Source organism: Pistacia vera, unplaced genomic scaffold (assembly GCF_008641045.1).
Source record: "Pistacia vera cultivar Batoury unplaced genomic scaffold, PisVer_v2 Contig152, whole genome shotgun sequence".
NCBI lineage: Eukaryota > Viridiplantae > Streptophyta > Magnoliopsida > Sapindales > Anacardiaceae > Pistacia > Pistacia vera.
Window position 1 is genome coordinate 1,176,735 of NW_022195597.1, and position 22,999 is coordinate 1,199,733.

Below are 22,999 nucleotides of genomic sequence, written 5' to 3' on the forward strand. Positions count from 1 at the left end.
AATTTATTACCATATATATAAATAATTAAATATACTATACTGGATTATTGTCTTTTAATTAAAGTAATTAATACTGTAATCTGTTGTGTAGATTCTTTATAATAACTGTATTAAATGCACTTCCATATTAGGTGAAAACTTCTATCTTTAACAAATATAATCAACAATTACTAAATTTATAATTTTTATATTAGGTAAAAAATTCGATATCTTTAAAACCAAAGTAATAATATTGCACATATGAGATATATATACCATCTCTTGAATATAGAAACTGAAAATAATTAATTATATTAATCTCTTTGTGTTTTTAAGTCAATAATGTCAGGGACCTTAAAAATAATTAACTTATTTATAAAAACTAATATAACATAACATATAATATATTAAATCAATCGAAGAAGAAAAATTTATAAACTAGTCAAAATAAATAAATCAATTATAACGAATACTATCACAATAAATTTTTAGGAGCTAGAACCGAAACTGTTGGTTCCACCTTGTTGAAGATAACAATAGCAACTTACGGTGTTAAAAAACAGAAAGAAGAAGAAATTGAGTTAACTTCCAAGTCTCTTAGTTTTTCATATGAAGGAACGGCAGCGTTTTGGTTTCAGTAAAATATCTCTGCACTTTCCCATTCTCTGCAGATTGTGAACTGAAGCAGACTAAGACTTAGGCTTTTCTCTTTCTATTGAAGAAGAAGAAAATGGTTCAACGGTCAAGATTATTTGTGTTTGTGTTTGTTTCTAAAACAATTGATGGCTTAGATTTTTGTTTACAAGGATTGCCAACTTGGACAGCAAGTATTGTATAAATACTTTTGTAAAGTTATTTTGATTTTGATTCGATTAAAAAAAAAATAAAAAAATTGAGATATTTCATTTTGAGTAATACTATATTTACACTACTCTTTTATATCATATTTATTACATCATGGTGTGTCATATGTCATAACCACATATATTTTTAATTATTTTAAATTTTTAATATTATAATAGAAGAGTAATGCTATATTTACTCCATTTTTTTCACATAATTTTCATTACTTCAGGATGTGGCATATGTCACAACCACACAAATTCTATTATAATATTAAAAATTAAAAATAATTAAAAATTTATGTGATTGTGACATATACCACGTTATGATGTAATGAATATGGTTATAACATATATCACATCATGATATAATAAATATAGTATAAAAAAGTGATGTAAATGTAACATTACTCAACTTCCATATCAGTTAAAATAAAATAATCAATAATTACTAAATTTACTTCGATAGAAATTCAATATAATTACATTAAGGACCTTTAAGTTTTCCATATGTCCTTATAGTTTTAGAATTTGCACAAAGAGCCTTAACACAATAACTATTGATTTAAATTTGTTATCTAAAATACATTCTCAAAATGTCTTCAATGTAATTAATTTATACCAAAATTTACATTCTATGATAGATTATAGTGGCAATCTCGAAAATAATAACTTTCATGTTCATCCAAATAATGCCTTTCAATACCATACTACTTCATAAAATAAAAACATATATCTCAGTAAAATTAATAAATAAATGAAATAATAAAATATGTATACATCAATTATAAAATTATATTCTAGTCAAACAGTTTTTACATAAATTAACTTCTATATAAACCCTTTTTTATTTTTTTATTTTTTTAACACCAAAACATCCCTACCTACCAACTTACACGCATCCTGAATAATTCTCGAAAAAAGACCAGCATAACAATCATATATAATTTTACTAGAATAAAACCGTCCTGAGAAAGAACTTCTTCATTCCCCAAAAAAAGAAAATGGTTTCAGTTAGCGTAGGAGAAGAAAATACAGAAGATGATGATGTGAAGAGGAAGAGAAAATCTTCAGTTTTTCGTTATCGGATCAATGGCTTACCAGATTATTAAGGGTAACTCCAAATTTTCCATTATTTTTGCTCTTTGATGTATCTTACACAAGAACCGTACATTTAAATCCTAATCTCGGTATTTGTTTCAAAGTATCTATCTTATCAGATTAAGTTAAAGTTGGACTGTCTTGCTTCATTGGATGCTCCGACCTCGGCTTGAGGAAGATCTTAGGAATATTGGTGTTCACAGACAAGGTTTACGGATCAAAACCTGGTCCGAATGTTTCCCAAGAGACAAAATAACACCCTGGAATCAGAATTTCATGCTGCCTTTTGAGTTGCAATGGTGAAACTGCGACTAGCACAGTGTCTCCATTGATACTGTAAATTAATACAAGTCCCAGCTTCACCATTGCATCTCAACGGGCAGCATTGAATTTAGTTCATTACAAACATCTACATTATCAACGAACACCAGCATCCTTCAGACTGTATTGTCCTTTTACTGATTTCCTCGTCCAAATAGCACCCTGGAATAATAAAAATCAACACATGATAAACTCAAACGTCTTCTGTTTAATTATGTATATAGTTAAGGATATCATGTCGAGAAGACAAAAATGTGAGTTTATCTCTGAAATCAGTACAATTTTTTAATGCGATGGATCGAAACCGTTACTTTTTCTGATGAGTGGAGAGATTATTTGTGCATAAAATCTGCAATAGTATGAAGAACCAATTCTGGAGAAAATGTAGGAATCTCCTGTATATATACATGGAATATTGAATTTGCCCAGTGTGCAAACATGCATGATTTCTTAAACTCTGCCTCCCGCAGGCTGAAGCTGCTCTTATAATCAAATTCTTATGGAAAACTTTTCCTAAAACTCAAAATTCATGTTTGGGTATATGATCTTATGGACTGAAATCAGACAATGAATACGGCACAATTTAGCAATAGATGCACTCTCAATAATGTTTGACTCCTAATCTATCAGAATAATCAAATATAATCACAAATGTCATTGATGATCAAAACTCTCCTGAAATTGATGAAGTCATATTTATGCAGATTTTTCACTAAAGAAAGCAAAGCAAAAAGCCATAAATACAACATGTGCTACCAATGATTTATAAGAGGCATAAAAAGTCCACTATAAGATCAGGGGAAACAAAATATCAGTACAAATAAATTCATCCTCATTTTCAAACACAATGACCTGTTCTACCGCATCCAAATTTAAATTGAAAGGCTTTGGCATTTATTTTAACAAGGCTTGCGACAATGCTCACATTCAACGCCGTAGAATATATAAGATTGTTGAGCAGATGCAGGCGCCAGCAACTACACAACTATACAGCTATAAAAAGTACAAACTCAATACAAGCCAAATCATGATATAAAATTTGCTATAAAAACAGATCATTGTGGTTGAAGAGTAGATTACAAGCAGAATTCCAACATTTCAGTTCATTCAACTTGATGATTGCCTCTAGTAAGAAGCCAAGAATAATGAATATGTGAAAAAATAATACTTCCTAACAAAAATTGGCAGAAGCAAAACAACTAATTATAATATCCCTTCAAACACAACTACTGCTTGAATGTTTAAACCCTCAATAAAATAGCACAAATTGGCAAAGACAACTGAATGCAAATAACCTTATGCAGATACTTTCACTCATGACAATGTCACCTTAGACATAAAATGACAGAAGAGATGCGATCATTTTTAATAAGGGCATTTCTAAAAGTATGCACAGTTGTAGAATTGAATTATCTTACATATATAGATTGTAAAAGAAGTGCTCATATAGCAGGAGCAAATTATTTGAACATAATTATGCAGTGCAGAAAGAAAATTCAACAGCTCCTCCACACAGTGATTCTCTTGCAATACATGGTTATGCTAACTAAATTACTGACTCAAATTCCAATCGTGAACAGCAAGATGAATGCATATTGGAACTGAAACTTAGGCACACACCAATAATATTATCTTCATACAATTTACTAGTTTGAGTTTGAAACTGAGAACTAAATTTGTTGTATGACAAAGCTTTTAGGAAAAATTAGGCTCACAACAGTCGGATATCATTAAGCAGATCAAATTAGGAGACGCAGTGAAAACAAAAAGAGATTCTGTATCTCTATGGACATTAATATTCTGTTGCATTAATGTAAATCCATTCACAGAACAACACTTTGAATACTAAGAATGCAATTCCTTTTAGAGCACCCAAATGCTCTGAGGTTGTAGGAACCACAATTCCATGTATATAACCCAAAAGCTATTAGTATTAATTAATTGAAAGTATAAAAAGAGGACCCATCATGCCACTTGGTTTTCTGTATAAGAAAGTCACCTAACCTATAAATAAATTAGACAGACACTAGCCTTCTTTTTTATCTCAAAAATGCATGCCCAGAAATGCTTCAAGACCTACAAAGATTCCAAGAAGGAGATGATGGAGAAGCTTCTCATTTGATCCTACTACAATTTGTCCAAGCAGACTAATACTATCACATTTGATTTTACTGTACAATCACATATAATTCAAGAAATATGTGCATACACTGTACTACTTTCCGATTGCCTACATGAGGCTATAATGAATAGTTAAACTATACCCGCACATTCCAGTAAATATACCGTGAATGATTATGTAAGCCAAAGTTAAGCATCTTTGTTAACAGGTAGTATAGAACATAATATATTCAATAATGTATACATTAAAAAGATATAATACCAAAATATGCCTGTGATTTCTTGCTGAAACTATTAATTCAATGAACTAGTACATTACTTGTTTGGAACATCCTCAAACTAAAAATAAATTCTTGCTCCAAGAGTTGGCCACATAAAACCAGAGAGAGGCCAAACACATTGCCCAGATAAATTCTAATATTTCTAGTGTTAGGTATATATGATATGAAATTTCTTAAAGCTCACCTCCTGGAAAAACCTCTATCCCTTGCAAAAGTCCTCTCTCTCTGACTCTTCTCCACAAACAATGCCCGTTCCCTCTCTTTCTCCTTCTTTTCCCTTTTCAACCGTTCTTCTCTCAATTCTTGTAGCGTCTTCTTCCCTCCCTGCTTTTGCTCCTCCTTTTGCACTCTCACCAACCCATCATCCATACCATTCTCAGCATCTGCATCACCATTGCTCCTCCGCTCAAGATACCACGGCAACTTAATCCCTTTCCCGGCTAACCCATAACCTAGCCTATACTTCTCGTCATCTGGTGTCATAACTTTTTTTGACGCTTCCTCCTCTTTCCTCATCTTCTTCCTCTTAAACCCATCTTTCTCTTCACCACCCTCTTTCTCTGACCCTTTAATTGGGTCAAAAATCTTAATCCCTTCAAAGAGATTAATATGATTCGACTTTGGTTCAGATTCAACATGCTCTGTAGCAGCCTCTCCAGTTGTCTCTTTAGCTCGTTTCAATGGAGCCAAACCACGGGCAGCACGAAGCTGCTCTAAACGAAATTCAGCATCTCGTTTCCTGGCCTGTTCACGCTTAAGTTGCTCTTCTTTTGCAGCAGCCTCTTCGTCTTGACGGACTTTTTCTCTGTTTTCATAATTGTACACATTCCACCGCTTCTGTGGAAGAATATTCAAACCACCATGACCTCCCATAATTCAAAATTACTGTAACTTGAGAATCACCTGAAAATCATTGTATACAAGTTAACTAGGGTTTTTGCAAAAAAAAAAAACCATAAATTAAAAGTATGGATGATGATAAGTATGGAGGAGCAATGGTGATGTGGATGATGAGAATTATAGCAAAATATGCAGATCCTACAAAATCAAGCACGGTATCACACTTAGCAGTTATAGTAAAACAATGTCCACAATCTGAACATGGAAGGCAAAACTATACAATATTGACAAACAACAATCAACACATTAATACTTAATAGTTTTATGTGTAACTATTTTGTTATGCTAATTATAGTAATTACCATAATTATTTTTTTATATAATCAAACTTTACATAAGAATATATTAATAATATATAAAAATAGGAATTCTTTTTAGATATCCTTAATTTTAAAAACAAACAATCACATATCTTAAAACTATTAAGTATTAATATACATTTAGAGTTAAGTTAAAAAAACAAACACAACCTAACACTTGACTTATTTGTGTCCAAGAACCTTTTACTATTTAGAACTTAACATTAGAGAGAGTAAATTATTGCTAATGTTAATGTGCTGTTGTTTCCAGCAGACACAGCTAAACAAAGATCTGTTTTTCTCTGTTTATACAGAAAAGTGTCAGGAAATTTTCCGTTTTATAGCAGCACTTGCACTCATTTTTCTTGTAGGCTTTGTAGACAATCTAGGCAGAAATTACAGCCAACAATCTATCTGTGCTTGCAGATAAACTTACAGCAATTAAAAGAATGCTCTCTTTTAGTTCTTTCTTTTAGAATATATCAAATAACTTCGAGTGTCTCAAAGTAAACAATAACCCGAGACAAAAAGGCACACTTTCATCATGTTCATTCCCTCCAAGTTTAATTAAACCATAACCTGCTCCACTAGCTTCCAGTACAGTAATTTCATTCCATTTATCTTCAACTGATTCCTTTAACAGCACTAACAATCTCATTGGTCGAGGTGTAGGCGACACAGATTGACAGAACAGCTTTGGAACTTTTTACAGCAGCCAGCATTAAAATCCTGGGTTTACCACTTTGAATTTTAAATGCCCCGCAACAAACAGGCTGCAATGGATTTTTAGGTAGTGAGCAGGCTTCAAGCATTAACACATGCAATCTGAAGTTAGGGGTTGATTCAATTTTCTTAACTTGAGCATAACTCTCAGGCATCCTATCTCTATCATTATACAGCGCCCATATCTGAACTACTTATTTTATTGTACTTTTAGTTTCTAATTGAAATAAACGAAAATAGTTCTTGGCAAGCTCAGAGCAACAACAACAAAAATCAGAACTTCCCAGCAAATACAAACACCAACAACAAAATCGACACAGCAACAAGAATAACAAGCATGAGAACAACAGCAATAGATTGACAAATACACTGATCCCAGCAAAATCGACATAGCAAATACAAACCCCGTAGTCGTTGCCTCGTTCGCACCGTGCCACCGTTGCACGTGGGGGTTGTACACGAAAGGAAGAATTAGGGATTTAGAGATTTAGGGTTATGTCACACGGAAAGAGAGAACGAAATTAGGGATTCAGGGATTTACGAAGGAAGGAAGAATAGAGTGGAGAGACAGAGAAGAAAGAATAAAGCACCAATTACCAAACCCTCTTCCACATTAATATAAACCAATGTTTTAAAATCCGGCCCGGCCGGTTAAACCGGGACCCGGCCAGTCAGCCGGGCCAGGTGAGCTATATAACCGGCAAAAATACTTTACCCAGTTTGACCCGCGGTTGGACCGGGGTACTGTAGCACTCACCGGTCCAACCGGTAGCTTTACTATAAACCGAGTCAAGCAAAATCCATTAATACAAATTGCAAAACTTAAAAAATAAAAATATTAAATTTAATAAATTATATTAACTACACATTACACACTTAAACAGTATCAAGTATCAACATTTTCCCCCATTTCACGCACTTTCCTTTTTCGTCTAAACTCCTCTGAACCATTTTGCATTTTCAATTTTTCATCATCCACGAACTCCCCTTTACCAGTTCACTAACTTCACTGTGAATAGCCTTCACCGTCACCAGTTCACCGTGGAATCTCGTCGTCTCCCCTTCACCATTTCGCGATCTGTTCTCACTCTTCTCTTCACCGCCGATCTGCTCGTTTCTTCCGTCACCGTCTATCTGAAAGCTGCACCATCGTTGTCATCTTCTTCTTGCTCAGGAACTGATGAACTGTGGGCATTCGCAATCTCTTCTTCTCTTCTGCAGTTTTGCTCTGTTCAGTGTTCAAGTGTTCGTCCGTTAGTCGAGCTCCACATTGATTTCGTCTCTGCTCTGTTCAGTGTTCAACGGCAGCTCGTCTTCAGTCTTCACCAACACCAGGTATTGATTTCGTCTCTGTTCCAAGTTTCCAACTATGTAACTTATTATTGTTTTTCATTTTTCGTTTTTTACTACAATGTTTATACTTATAGAGTTTATGCTTTTTTAATTGGAAAGAAACTTTATAGAGTTTATGCTTTTTTAATTGGAAAGAAAGCAGTTGAGGAAGATGGACATGACTTAAACTGAGTTGGGTTTGGTTGGAATAATGGAAATCTTGTGAAAAAGAGAGATAAAAATGAACTGTCATGGGTATAAATTTATTGTGTTAAGCAAATAAAGCTTTACTACATTTATGAAAATTCAATGAGGAAGTAGTGTTGCGCAATTCGCTTGTATTTTTTGAGCTCCATTTGAGTGCAGAAGTTTGGAAAATTAGTTGTAGAAAAAAGGGTTTAAGCCACAACTACGTTCTGTCTTGTAAACAAAGGCTCTTGGCTATTTATTACTAGCTGAAGTTTTAAAGTCTACCTACTTTTGATGAAAGCAACGCATAAACTTTATGAATAATAAAAAATGATTTGTATATTTAATTTTGCTCTTTAAGGAGTTGTTACAAAAAAATTATATATGATCCTATTGATTATGAGAGTATTGATAAAACTGAATGGTGGATAGTTGATGAGGAAGAGGAGATTGGTGAGCTTAATTATGATGAATTGAAACAATCATTATATGGAGAAGGAGCTACTCCTGTAGATGATGGTGAATCTAGTGATCACCCTTTTTATTATGATTCAACAGATGCTTCAGAAGGTTATTTAAAATTTTTTTAAGCAATTTCAATTTGGTATTAGCTAGTTTATATTCAATTAGTTTAAATGGGAAGATTTAACTTATGGTTTTTCTTTTTTGTTAGAATTTTTTGTAGATAATGTCGCTGTTGTTAATAATGATGACGATCATCCATCAGGTGGTGTGTGAATTGTCAATTTTAATTGAGGATGGGATGATGGATTGATTGATTGAAGACCATTTGGTGAAGATCAATTTTTGTTAGAATGTTGAAATGTTGAGTCGTTGACTTGAAAGTTGGAAACTTGAAACAACTATTATGTTATTTTTCTTCATTCATTTTGTTATTTTGATTTGTATTATTAATATAATGATGTTTGATGATGTTTTGCTATGGATTTTTTATTTTGGAGTTTATGATTTGGACTTTAGAGTAAAATTTGGGAAAGGAAAGTATTATGTGAACAGTAACTTGATGATGTCATCATGCTGACGTCATCAAGTTACTGTTCACCGGTTGAACCAGCTGGTTCAATCGGTTAAACCGATCGACCCGAGACCCGGTCTTCTTGTCGGGTTTTGTCCCGGGTCGGTTTTTAAAACATTGATATAAACTCATTCAATTTAACCAAATAAATCACCAAATTTAACACGTGTGTTTTTTGTGTGTGTGGGGGTGGGTGGGTTTGATAATGTATCTTCTATTATTTGATTATGACAATTAATGTATTATCTCTATTTTTTTTTTTTTTATATTTTAACATTATTTGCTAATATATATTTTTTTGTTACAATTTTATTCTTTATTAATAAAATTTATAGATAAAAATACCTTTGTTATCTATATAATTTATAATAAAATTTATGGACAATCTTAACCGCATACTTATGATTTTTAAGACAAAATTACCCTTAAACTTTAACAAAATTATCCAAGACTAGAGCCACCCCTAGCCACCACCCAATAGATTGTCGACGATTGCTAGTGGTGGTGGCCGGTGACCGACAGTCCATTGGGTGGTTGGGATAGTTGGAGGTGATTTTGTTACAAATTAAAATTGTTTATGGTTGTGGTGTTTTAGCAAAATTTCAAATGTAGGATGTTAAAAGAAATAGTTCAAAAATTAATAATAAAAATAATATTATATTAATATTTAAAAAGGAGGGCGATTTAGTAATCTATGTAACTTATTCACTCATTTATCCTTCCAACTAAATATATCAATATAATATACCCAATAATTTATTTCAACCTAACCAAACACATTTTCCTAAACATTCAAGGGGTGTTTGGTTGGGGGTTATGTGGGATTACTGAAATTATATCATCTTATATTACTTGATTACTACGTTTGGTTATTAAGTAATATAAAATTCCGGTAATCTTCAAATACTAATAGTAGTTATTGTTGGTAATATCAAATTATCTCTATTTTCTTAGGTATTGTAAGATTACCAAGGTAATCTTTTTTTTTTGCTTCTAACAATTATATCCTTTATTAATAAAATTTTAGGACAATAATACCCTTATTTTTAAATTAATTTACATGAATATTGCTTGTACTATTTCACCCCAATTAATTAACTTTTTGGACAAAATTACCCTTGAATTCAAAACAAATTGCAACCCACCCAACCCCCCCCCCCCCCCCCCCAAAAAAAACCTACTGTCACTGGCTGCCCGCGACCAATTTCTGTCACCGTCGGAATGGTGCACGGAAGGCCGAAAAATGTCGCCATTCACCGATATGGCCATTCTGGCTTGAGATCTGGGCGGAAAACTGCCAGATCTAATTTGCTCGTTTCCGGCCAAATCTAGCCGGAAATGGCCATATGGCAGATGGAGGTCATTTTCTATCTTCTGTACGTCATTAGGTTGCTGACTGTCGGCGGCCAGTAGTGGTTGCCAGCGACCGACGGTGGCTGGGTTGGTGAGGGTGCATTGTTGATTTTCCAAACTTTTATTATGGGGTTGTTTTTGCTAAGTTTTTAAATGTAGGGGGGTTCTAATAATCTAAATAATAATATTTAATTAGAGGATAATTCAGTAATTTAAATAACATACCCATCAATTTATTTCTCCCAACCAAACATATTAATAAAACATACCCACCAATTTATTCCAACTAACCAAACACATTTTCTTAAATAGTCCCAGTAATCTTAAAGGTAATCTAACTTTTCAGTAATCCAACATTCCTTGAACCAAACGCATCCTCACAGTAATTTTTCAATCTATCTTTTCATTAATATAACATTTTCAATAATACAATATTCCCTATATTCACTTCCATATTTGTTAAAACTTTCTTTCTTAACCTAATTAATCATACACATTAATTACTAAATTTACCATAATTAACCACTAGTCTTGTGGTCAGATGAAAAGACTTTAGTCATCTAACCTATTGGGCTTGTAGGGTGTTAGTTGAAGCACATCCTGACCTATTAGGCTAGTAGAATGTTAAGTGCGCATAAATTGACTCAGATGCTCACAAGGTGTTAATTGAGGGGCACCCAACCTAACAAAATGTTTTTTTTTTTTTTTTTTACCATAATTGGGTTATAGAATTTAGACACAATCAAAAGAAGGTCTAAAATGTGGAAATTAACAAGGGAACAAAACGAATAATAAGCATTAAGAGTCTAAATCTTGTATGAAAAGTTCTTAAACAATTGGATTGATATGATATTTGGAAGCTTGACCATTGAAACCAAAGCAAAATATATCACAAACTTTTTGACAATTTCTTCTATGATATAAAACAAATCAATTTGAACCGACCAAGATATATTACAAATTAAATTTGGTTTTATCTGAAATTGGGAAACAAAAAACAATAGCCAACTTGACCGACCACGCCCAAATTCTCAACCTTTTCTGCTTAAATATTTCGAATAAATCTAAGTAACAGGACAAACCCAGTTGAGATTTGATATTAATGAACTAATATGGTGACATTAAGTGATTAAATAAATTAGTTATACACAATAAATCAACAAGGTCAAACCGCCATCCTAATCAATCTTCACAACTTGAAGATGCCTACAATCATTTTGCATCACTCACTGTCAAATTTTCTTTCCTTTAAAGTTAATCAAATTTCAGAATTTTTATGCAAAGTGGTGAGTGCAAGGTATCTCACCTGTGAATCCGCAACCCATTTCATTCCTGTTTAAGCATCACACCAAAAGTATAAGATAAACACAAACTATTCTATTATCATTTAGACGTTTAAGTGGAAATGGTTTAGGTGTGAGGCCATCAATTGCACATGTGACATGACAAAATCAATCCAAGGCATTTCATACTCATCTTGTACTAAATTTATATATTTTTTAAAGGATTATTGGGCATGATACATTACATGCACATGTGTTCTATCAATCTTGCACCCCATCTCTACATCGTTGATTTTTTCACAAATCAAAACAATCTCATATTAATCACTCTATCAACTGATAACACAAAACCTTTGATCAATGATCATCAAAGGGTGTCTAAAAATAGACTTGAATACACAAGATGGATGAGGGTAATTTAGTCAAAAAAAAAAATTGTAGGGGCATTAAGGTCAATATTAGAAGAAGGTGGGGGCTATCTGGGAACTTGGAGTTTCTTGTTTGACTATTAGTGAAGGAAGAATTTAGATGTGAAGTAGCAGACAGAGAGATTGTAATCATTTTTATATTGTCTGAAAAAAAAATCAATTTTTGTGGCAGAAGAAGATAAAACCAAAGCTACCCATTAAAGAAAATGATGAAAAGTGAGGGAAAGTGAAAGAAAACGAGGTAAATATAGGGATTTTCGTGTGTTATTCTTATGCTTTTTGTAGCTTCGAAAAGTGAGTTTTTCAGGTTCATTAATGGCTGTTTTTTCCAAACCCTTCCGAGAAAGTCTAACCAGAGCTCATTTATTGAAAGCATTTCTCTAAAAGGTACATCTTTTAAACTATTAGCCTGTTTTTCTTCTTAAAATTTGTATATCAAATCCTATTGATTGAGATTAAGTATGATTCGATTGAGTATCTGATGAGTTTGAGGAGGGTTTTTTTTTCTTCTTCTGAATTTGTTGTGTTCATTAATGTTAAATGTTGATTTTTGTTGTTAATCTACGGTGGAAGTAGGTTCCTTTATGAGGAATCGGTTAGCTAATATTGTTAGCTGAATAAATTGATGTTTGATTAATACTAAGTGTTGTGTTTAATGATAGTAATTTTGCGTTCTTTTTGGCCTCTGTCAGCTGCTGGTGATCCCAATTATGAAACCAGCAGCTCTGTATGAATAAATTTGCCATTTCATTATAGTAGTTCCATGCATATATAAAAATTTAGATCTTAATTTTGGCAAGTCGTTATTTGAAATTTTAAGGATGTGATAAGTAAAGGTATGAAATTAAAATACATAATTAATTTTTATATATACTAAATTTAGGTGTGGATTATTACCATAACTATTTAATATGATTTTTTTTTTTTAATATTTCTTTCTTTGGGTTTGAATTATATGTGTATTTCCAATTTATCTTAGAGCATTATATTTGTATTTTTATTTACTTTTCTTCTCTGATTCTTATATTGTGCAGGCCATAATATCCTCTGAAGGCCTTTTGCTAGTATTAGCTCCAACTACAGTTAATAGTTATCATCTTTAATATTCGGAAGTTACCGTAAACCTCTTCCACTGTAAGTAAACTGGAAACTTGCTGTGGCTGTTTGCTAGCAAATTCAGCTTTTCCGTATCTTATTGCAGTTCCTGCTTTACATATAATTGAAGATTGCAATTTGGCAGATGAACCGTTTGCATACGAGTTTCTTCTAGTCTTCAACATTGGGGTAATTCCTATTTGAGTCAAGCTAAATGGAGAGAAACCCAAACCACATAGACATGGAACAATCAAGAATACCTCAACCTTATCAATACACTTCCATGCAACCTGGAAATGGAGAATTCCAGGTCCAGCCTGCATCTCAGGCATATATGCTGGACCCTACTGGCAGCATAAATGCTAATATGATACCTCCTGACCCATATATGTCAGAGGTTAAACCTGTACGTAACTTCTCCATACAGACTGGTGAGGAATTCGCCCTTGAATTTATGCGTGATCGGGTGAATCCCCGGAAGCCTTTGATTCCAAATATTGCAGGTGATCCCAATTATGCTACTGGCTATATGGAACTAAAAGGCATTTTAGGTATTAGTCATACAGGATCCGAAAGTGGGTCAGATGTTTCAATGCTCACCATGGTAGAGAGAGGTCAGAAAGAGTTTGAGAGAAGAAATTCTTCTTTACACGAAGAAAGAAGCAACTATGGGTCAGTTCGGTCTATACCACCTTCAGGTTATGATAGTAATCGGAGCCTACCACGTGGATATGCGTCATCGGAAGCCTCTGATAGCTCATCAATTAAAATGAAAGTTCTCTGCAGCTTTGGTGGCAAAGTCCTACCCCGGCCAAGTGATGGAAAGCTTAGGTATGTTGGAGGTGAAACACGCATTATACGTATAAGGAAGGACATTTCTTGGCAGAGGCTTAAGCAAAAAACATTAGAAGTTTATAGCCAAGTTCATGTGATTAAGTATCAACTCCCTGGGGAGGATCTCGATGCATTGGTTTCTGTGTCCTGTGATGAGGATCTGCAGAACATGATGGAGGAGTGTGATGAGCTTGGAGATAGAGAAGTATCACAAAAGCTTAGGATTTTTCTGTTCTCCATGAGTGATTTGGCTGATACTCAGTTTAGTCTCGGCAGCAGTGATGGGGACTCTGAGATTCAGTATGTGGTTGCTGTAAATGGCATGGAGTTGGGGTCCCAAAAAAGCTTGAACCTGCATGGTTTGAGGAGCACATCAGCAAATGATTTGAATGAGTTAGAAGGGCAGAACAATGAAAGGAGGACGAGTAGAGCTGTAACAGACACAGTTGGGGTTAGCACTTCAACATTGACTGGCAACGTTGTACCATCATCGAGTACTCGTACATCTAAAACTATTCTACCAAGTTCCTCCAATTCCTATGAAACCAATCCGCAGTTTTATCATGAGCAGATGATGCATCTTAGAGAAACTAAAGAATATCCGCTGCACTATGGCCATGATCCTTCTGGATACACTCCTGTTGAGAAAATACCAACTTCAATCCCTCTTCATGGGTTTATAAATCAACATGGAGATGTGAGTGAAGGGCAACCATATAGTGTTTTACAAGCACAATATCCATATATGATGGCAAGGCTGGGTAAACCAATATCTGATGGTTCAGTTCAGCTAGAAGATGATAAGGTGATGAAGCATTTTCCTGTTGAAGAAGCAGCAGTTCGAATTGTTGCACCTGAAGGATCTCTACCTTTAGAACATGAGGGAAGACACCAAGAACCTGAAAAGGTGTTTCCACCTGTTGATGCTGTAAATGCACTACAGGTTCCAAAGTGCAGTAATGATGACTTATGTTCCATGTCGAGCAGCACACATGGTGCTGCTCATGGTATTTCAGAGTCTGATCAAATTGATATGAGCCATCTTGTGCCACCTGCACCTTCTCAGAGGATCTATTATTCAGAGATGATACCTCGGGAGCAGGCAGGGTTGCTTGATCGGTTGTCGAAGTCTGATGACTCCCTTGGTTCTCAGTTTCTCATTTCTCATTCACGTTCTGACATTGTCCAGCAGGATCCAGTGTCAGAATCTGATGAAAATTTGCATAATGATCCTCAAACCATTGAAGATGGACTTGCCCAACTTCAGAAGTACAAAGAGTTTGCTGATGCTATATCTCAGATGAATTCAGAGCTTTCTGAAGAAATGTTAGACCATCACGAGTTGAAGCAGGTAATTCCAAACCTGATGGACAACAAAGGTGCTCAAAACAAGGACAGGGTTCATAAGCAACTATTGGTAGATGAAAAAGGAGAAGCTGAATCAGAACTTCCTGCAGTGAGCCAAGCAGCTTCCATTATGCACCATGAAGGATTTGCATCTAATCCATCAGAGTTTAACGGTGGTGAGAAAATTGGCCAGGCATCCTCTGCTAGTACCATTCAGGGGCATTCACAGCCTTTTCCTCAGTCAGAGAGCTCAACTAAAGATTTTTCTCAAGGAATTTCCTCTGTTGGTGTTTCAGCACCAGAGCGGGTAGATATTCGTGTTGATGTTGATGATAGGTTCCCTCGCGATTTCCTCTCAGATATGTACTCCAAAGCCAAACTCTCTGAGTATCCCTCTGGTATTACTCCGCTGCACAAAGATGGAGCTGGCATTAGTGTGAACATGAAAAATCACGAACCAAAGCGCTGGTCGTATTTTCGTAATTTGGCTCAAGCAGAGTTTGGTCAAAAAGATGATTCTTCCATGGACCAAGATCATCTCAGTTTCTCGCCTGCACTTAGAGATGCTGAAGAAGGAGATCGTGTATTGTATCAGTTTACACCTTTAACAACAGAAGGAGTTCCAATGGGCCATGTGGATTCCCAACCCAATTTTGGTGAAGATAACCAGAAAGGTTTACCTAGAACATTTGGAGCGGATCCTAGTGTTAGTGAAAGCATGCAGTTTGACGCTATGATGGAGAACCTAAAAGCACCAGAGTCAGAGTATGAGGTAATAAATCTCTTTTACTGGTGATTTGGTTTCAGAAACTTCTAAACTATATGGCCATTGCAGAATATCTAACCACTTCAATGCTTTTAGGAAGCAAATGTAGGAAACAAGAATATTGGTCTACCTCCTCTTGATCCTTCTTTGGGAGACTTTGATATTAGTACCTTGCAGGTATGATGCCTGTGTTTGAAATATTGGCTTGCACTTTAACATGGTCTCTTACTGTATGTTGTCTTTCTGTTACTGTGACATGTTTTTACAAGGCTAAGACGTGCTTGATTAGATATTTTATATGATTATACTGGATATCTTGAACAATCATGCTGCGTTTAATGTTTTAATCTTGTGAGAGCATGTGTTTCACCTCTAAAATTGTCCTTTTCCTCTTCTATACTCTACACATTCATGAAAAGTACCAACATACTTTCTTCTTTCTTGCTTGCCTTTGGATTTAGCCCTTTTGGTTGTTTGATATTGTTTAGCTTCCTTTTGACAATTTCCTTTGTCTATACTCAACTTCTGCTTTGTTATTTCTTCTGAATGTACTTAAAAGGTAATAAAAAATGAAGATCTTGAAGAGCAGAAAGAACTGGGTTCTGGTACTTTTGGGACTGTGTATCACGGAAAATGGAGGGGAACAGATGTTGCCATTAAGAGAATTAAAAAGAGCTGCTTCACAGGAAGATCATCAGAGCAAGAGAGATTGGTAATTATTCCTTTGCACCTTGAGACATTCAAATATAGCTATACATGTCTGTATGTGTAAACATTTATACTAGTACATGATGTCAAGCCTTGAGTTGTTCACTTTAGTCCAGTCTTCCCAAAAATTATGCCAAATGGTCTATCTCCAAATTGGACAATGCCTTTTTATATACACCAACAGTCTTCCATGTTATACTAAAGAAAATTAAAAGAAAAACTATTCACACAGTTTCAAACATAGCTATACTTCTCTTCCATGTTTTCTATACATATCATGTCACGTGTGCTACAATCGTATCTCTGATCAGAAAAACATCAAGACTACTCTCTTTGTATTTTCTTTCTTAATGCTTTTTGCTCACTGACATCTCCAGACTGTGGAGTTCTGGCGTGAAGCTGACATTCTTTCAAAGCTTCACCATCCAAATGTGGTGGCATTTTATGGTGTAGTGCAAGATGGACCTGGTGGGACATTAGCTACTGTGGCCGAATACATGGTTGATGGTTCTCTTAGGCATGTTTTGGTTCGCAAGGATAGGTAACAATCATTGAATTTCGATTTGACTTCTGGATTATGGAACAGATGTTCTAAAATTTTATTTATATTATCATACTAGAATAGAATATTAGACAGATTATATATGATTTTGGACTGGAAAGTCCAAAAGAATTGTGACTTTCTGATATGTGCTTCCTGCTGGTTCACGATTTTGGTGTGGAAGCTGTTACTGCTTTCAAACTTATCTCTGGCTTCATGTTTCTTCAATCTTAATCAGGTTTCTTGACCGACGCAAGAGATTAATAATTGCTATGGATGCAGCATTTGGAATGGAATATCTGCACTCAAAGAACATTGTACATTTTGATTTGAAATGTGACAATTTGCTTGTGAACTTAAAAGATCCTTCACGACCAATTTGCAAGGTACAGTTGACGATGCTGCCTATTTTAGTGATAGGCATTCCCAACAAACATTTTGTACTAATTGCAGTTGTTTATATTCTTACTCATTCCAGGTTGGTGATTTTGGACTATCTAAAATCAAGCGGAATACCTTGGTTTCTGGTGGTGTACGTGGAACCCTACCATGGATGGCCCCTGAGCTGCTAAGTGGCAGCAGCAGCAAGGTCTCAGAAAAGGTAAGATGCACTCATGATATTTTCTTCCGCAATGGCTAAACAAAGAACATAATTATATGGTATTGATTTTTCCTCTTGTCAACAACTAGTCGAGATGCAGATACCTTTTTGCTTAACAAGAGTGAGCTTTGAAACATATGTCTGTGTATTATTATTGTCAGGAAATCAAGGGTTTGAAACTTGGTGCTTTTAGGGTTCTATTTTTTTTTTCTTGTGTCTGGCTGTTGAGCTTTGCCTCTTGCAAGTACTGGTTTGCTTACATTTCTTTGTTGATCCACAGGTTGATGTGTTCTCCTTTGGTATTGTCTTATGGGAGATTCTCACTGGGGAGGAGCCATATGCCAATATGCACTATGGTGCAATCATAGGTTTGTCTTCAGTACTATTCTCCTTTTGCCTTCTCTCTCGATTATGCCTGTTTTACGAAACTGCAACACTGTGAATCCCAAGTTCATATAATCAGTGTCTGCTTGCATAGACAAATAAAATTTAGGTCTGAAGGCGTGAAGCAAAAGTTCTATATCATAGCACTTTTTTCCTTGAACTAGGTCATTCCAGTGTAGTTTACATCTTCATTGAAAGTGTTTTTTTAAAACTGGTTTTCCTCTCTTTCCAGGAATGGTGCCACATCTACATTTTCCCTTTTGCATTTGTATATCAGCATTATTTGTAGCATCCTTATATCATGTTGCTTTGATGATCCGTTGAACTATGAATATCTGAATTTAGAACAGAAATTGTTCGTGTTGCTTCAGTACCTCTATGAATTTAGTTACAGGCCAGCCCCATACAATGATAGGATTTGATGCTCTATAATTGTGTTATGTTTGTTTTTCCATCATTTTTGGTTTGTGCAAAGGGGTCGCATCCAAATGTTATGTTATCTTTTCTTTCAACAATCTATATGAAATATAGATCATCTTAGATGTTTTCCCTTGCATGCAGGAGGAATTGTAAATAACACGTTGAGACCAACCATTCCAAGCTATTGCGATGCTGAATGGAAAGAATTGATGGAGCAGTGTTGGGCTCCAAATCCCTCTGCCAGGCCATCCTTCACAGAAATTGCCAGTCGCTTACGTGTGATGTATAATGCGGCTAACCAAGCCAAACATGCTCACAAGGCATCCAAGTAATGGTTTAACGGTTCCTCTGTACCTCCAAATGTTTTATTGATAATTCATTCAATTTGTACACGCCAGAGATAGATACTAATAGAAAGGGGAAATAGCCTTCCATAATTGTTTTTTTTTTTTTGAAATGGAAGAGCTTCTCCTAAATAAAACTCCAATGTATCTCAATTTTCTCGCAAACCTAATAACATTGTCGTTGACTGTTACATAACTTATTCAGATTTACTTCACATAAAGAGCTGCAGTTTTCTCATTTGATTTGCATTGCTGATGATATAAAGGCTTTTGATACACTAATCTCCCCTATGCAAATATGGTCTGATTTGTGCTCCTCTTGTTTCAGTAATTGCATTTTTTCTTGCCCAAAAATAAGGCTAGTTGAACTTGGTCAGTTTTCAATAGATTTTGCCAGGTTTAATGGTCCAAAAGTACCAAATTATATGCCTGGAATAGTTCAAAATGATTCAGCTGGCAGTAAATGGAAAAATTTGGAGACCAAAGTAACAGATGGTTACATTTGAAGAAGTCCTTATACAATGAAATCAATAATGCCATTTTGTATAAAGGGATTATTGTTTACTAGATAATCCACCACATTATTTTTCTAACTCAAAAGTCACTTTTGTGAACAAATAATCCGTTTTGGGGAGGGTATCATCCAAGACATTAAGAAGATGAACCATTGTTGACCTGCCAAGCAGATGCAAGCATTATTGGTCTTCCTTTCCATCCAAGGAGAAGGCAGCCTTTCTCACTAGCCAAAGTGTAGCCATCACAACCATAAACAGATAGCATCATCCTAGCTTGACTCAAACACTTCATCCCCACAACTTGAAATCCTGCTCGGCCTAGTTGTCTTCTCCATTGATCTGCCCTTTCATGCCTTTCAATCCTATCAGAGCCCTCATATGCTACAATGTTTCTTATCTCTTCTGCAAAGTGAAGTCTCTCTATGTTCATCCTCTGAGGACTGTTTCTCGGCAAACTAGCCTCAAGCGAGTCGAAAATAGCAGAGTAGTAATGAAGAGACTCAAGAAATCTCCCAAGAAAGAAAGGACCATTATGGTTAGCATCTTGCTCCACCATTGTAAGCAAGGTTGGATTGAGTTTCTTGATTGCTTGGAGAATTGCCTTCAGGGAGCCTCTACTCTCTTTTACAAACTTGTGCAAGTGCATAATACTATTCACAAACAATGCTTCTCCTTTTTTCAAGTTAATATTCTCCCTGCTTAAAAGCGATGGGGTAATTGGCTCTGATATCATGAAGAACTCTAACGAGACACCTTGTGAACTAGCATCCTGCACAAGTACATTCATGCTAGCTTCAAGCTCTAACAGATTTTGATCATTGATTAATCCGGTAATTCGTATTTTTGGAGGACCCTCAGGCCTTGAAGCCAGACTTCTAATCAAAGAAGGCCATTGAAGGGTATGTTCCATTCCCAGATCAATGATGTGCAAAGAGTCTTTTCCTTGTGCAGCTTGACATATAGCTTCATTTGCAGCCATGAAACCAAAAGCAATGAAAGGAGTTGTCTGGTATAGGAGTTGAAAAGCTTCAACTTTCTCCTCCCTGGAGATCAAAGACACATCCATAGCTCCATCAGTAAATGTACCATTTGCATTGACATTCTGAAGAAGTGATAGCCTAGACGTCAACCCCATTGCAAAACAATAGGAAATTCTCTGTAAAGAATCACCCCAAGAATTTGCAGAAGCCCAAATCTGCCTAAGCATAGACTCAGCAAGCTGAGTATCTCTGCAACCAACAGCCTCAGCACAAGCCAATAACAAATGCACCAAGTGAAGCCCTTGATCCACACCATGACTCACGTCCTCCACACTTGGTACCATCTCATGAGAGGCAATCCCTAACTCTTCATAAGAGACACCATTACTTATTTGCGAATGGTCATCTCCTCCATTTATCACAAATTGGACATCTTCAAAATGATCAAAACTACTCTTGAGCCCCTCCTCAGAGGCCTTGAGATTATCATGGCCATTGTTATTATTATTATCTTTGTTGCTGTCATGATCGTTCTCCATGTTAAAGAAGCTATCAACAAACTCATCAACCTCAGAGGCAGCTAAATGAGGAGTGCTGGTGGAGTCATCGTGATCGGAAGGAGAAAACAACTCAACTTCATTCATTATCTCCTCCCATTCTCCTTGTTCTTGCTCAACTCTTGCAGGACAAAACCTTCTAATGGCAAGGTCATGATTGAAGCTCTCATAATGCATTGGGAAAGAGAAACAACCATTCATGGTTTCCATTGATTCTTCAACAACTTTTGAGGATGAATAGAGAGTATTGCCTAAAGGGTACCTAAATTTGGAGACTAGAGATGCTTTCTCAACTTCTTTTAAATATGTGGTTAAGAATGTTCTCTTTGTTTGAGGCGAGAGAGAAAGGGGAAACTAGTAAATTCTTCCAAAGTTTCAATCCAGATTTGACATATATAAGATATCTGCATTCCTTAAAACCCAGATCAACGTCAAGTAACAGATTATTGCCATCAATAAACGCTAAACAACAAATTTCTAGACATATTTTTTAATTTTCTCTTTTCTATGAAAATATAAGGTAAAGGGTGTTATAAAAGAATATTGAAATGGACTTAGGTGAAGGTGAATGAAAGGGACAGGCATGGTTGGGGGTAGTGATAACAAGCTTTGAATTTTGGTTGTTTTCAATTATTTTATATATATATGCTTGACAACTTTACATGCAATGGCCGGCCATAAAGAGGCCGATTAACCCAACACAATAAAGGGCCCCCTCTCTCTTGTCTAATTGGTGTCATGTGCTTGTCACAAATCATCCTCTTCTTGGGCGGCCAACAAACAATGAGACGTCAAAGGTGGCTTAATTGCACACCTCCTGCAAATTTGCAATGGAATCAAACCGGGGGTGGGGGGCTTTTGCTTCATTTCCTTTTAAATGATAAAAATGAGTGAAATCTTCATTCTCATACCCATTTATCAATATTGAAAAACTTTGCGTACATATATATATATACACCATGTGATTCATATGTTTATGTTATAAAATCGTGAGAACTTTTGTTAATGATTGATAGTTTTTTAAATGTGATTGAATGGATGCACGACCGACATGATTTTTCGCTCATCTCCTCACCAACCCTTGGGTTCTAAGTTGAAAATAGATAAATTAACAAAGAAGAAAAGTTTCACAGTTCACTTTTAAGGTAACTAAACCCAACAACCACTCCCCCAACCGAAATGAAAACACCTTATGTATACACCATTGTTTTCAAACACAAAATGGCCCTAACTACAAATGGGTGCATTGAGATCACAGAATGGTTGGTAATATTCCAACTAAATTATTTATTTCAATGTACTCCACGCATATGCAAAAATTAATTTTATGTCCCTTCACCTACGTTGGCATTATGGTACTATGATAGAGATGGGTAGCAAACAAGCATAACCAAACTCTATTACTCTCATGGAGAGAAAAAAATTGCAATCGATTCATATACGAACAACCGATATTACTTCGTATGTTCAGAGGAAATCATTCTTTAAATATAACGTGAAATGGATCTTATTCAATAGTCGATCAAATTGGTTTTCTAAGTTCTTGGAGGTTGGTTAGTAGTAATTCTAGCTTCTACAAAATCTGTAGAACATTTGATTCCTAGCAAGCTAAATCCAAAACGTTGAGCCAAAAGTTGCTTTTGATTATACAACTCATTGCCCAAGTAAAAAATTAGTTTATTGTGTTTTATTGATTGTTGCTTCCAATGGCAGAACCAC

At 35.2% G+C, this 22,999-nt stretch overlaps 3 protein-coding genes across 5 annotated transcripts; 1 reads left to right on the top strand and 2 right to left on the bottom strand.

Annotated features, from left to right (window-relative positions):
- Positions 1-2,105: 2,105 nt before the first annotated feature.
- Positions 2,106-7,141, bottom strand: LOC116124459 (leukocyte receptor cluster member 1 homolog). Of its 2 annotated transcripts, none has more exons than XM_031410195.1 (3): positions 6,972-7,141; positions 4,830-5,548; positions 2,106-2,405 (listed from the first exon to the last, which is right to left on the bottom strand). In XM_031410195.1, exons 2-3 carry the CDS (start codon positions 5,516-5,518, stop codon positions 2,378-2,380), a joined length of 717 nt encoding a protein of 238 aa, XP_031266055.1. In that variant the 5' UTR covers positions 5,519-5,548; positions 6,972-7,141; the 3' UTR covers positions 2,106-2,377. The 2 variants fall into 2 exon arrangements, with proteins under 2 accessions (XP_031266055.1, XP_031266056.1); XM_031410196.1 differs by lacking the exon at positions 6,972-7,141 and adding an exon at positions 6,363-6,948.
- A 5,151-nt stretch (positions 7,142-12,292) lies between these two features.
- Positions 12,293-19,474, top strand: LOC116124371. Of its 2 annotated transcripts, none has more exons than XM_031410091.1 (10): positions 12,293-12,575; positions 13,223-13,322; positions 13,414-16,236; positions 16,327-16,407; positions 16,790-16,942; positions 17,316-17,479; positions 17,718-17,865; positions 17,958-18,080; positions 18,361-18,448; positions 19,026-19,216. In XM_031410091.1, the coding sequence occupies exons 3-10, from the start codon at positions 13,498-13,500 to the stop codon at positions 19,214-19,216; spliced, it is 3,687 nt and encodes a 1,228-aa protein (XP_031265951.1). In that variant the 5' UTR covers positions 12,293-12,575; positions 13,223-13,322; positions 13,414-13,497. The 2 variants fall into 2 exon arrangements, with proteins under 2 accessions (XP_031265951.1, XP_031265952.1); XM_031410092.1 differs by having other exon boundaries at positions 12,294-12,575; positions 13,429-16,236; positions 19,026-19,474.
- Positions 19,475-19,772: 298 nt separating this feature from the next.
- Positions 19,773-21,735, bottom strand: LOC116124500 (GRAS family protein RAM1-like). The gene has a single exon (XM_031410240.1). The coding sequence runs from the start codon at positions 21,488-21,490 to the stop codon at positions 19,880-19,882; it is 1,611 nt and encodes a 536-aa protein (XP_031266100.1). The 5' UTR covers positions 21,491-21,735; the 3' UTR covers positions 19,773-19,879.
- Between the last annotated feature and the right edge of the window lie 1,264 nt (positions 21,736-22,999).

What these genes read in the sequence shown, in the direction of transcription:
- LOC116124371 (XM_031410091.1), top strand. Translation starts at nt 13,498, where the DNA reads ATGGAGAGAAACCCAAACCACATAGACATGGAACAATCAAGAATACCT. An exon ending in CACCAGAGTCAGAGTATGAG is followed by an intron (nt 16,237 to 16,326) that starts GTAATAAATCTC and finishes CAATGCTTTTAG; the next exon opens with GAAGCAAATGTAGGAAACAA. An exon ending in TTGATATTAGTACCTTGCAG is followed by an intron (nt 16,408 to 16,789) that starts GTATGATGCCTG and finishes TGTACTTAAAAG; the next exon opens with GTAATAAAAAATGAAGATCT.
- LOC116124459 (XM_031410195.1), bottom strand. Translation starts at nt 5,518, where the DNA reads ATGGGAGGTCATGGTGGTTTGAATATTCTTCCACAGAAGCGGTGGAAT. An exon ending in GATAGAGGTTTTTCCAGGAG is followed by an intron (nt 2,406 to 4,829) that starts GTGAGCTTTAAG and finishes TTATTATTCCAG; the next exon opens with GGTGCTATTTGGACGAGGAA.
- LOC116124500 (XM_031410240.1), bottom strand. Translation starts at nt 21,490, where the DNA reads ATGGAAACCATGAATGGTTGTTTCTCTTTCCCAATGCATTATGAGAGC.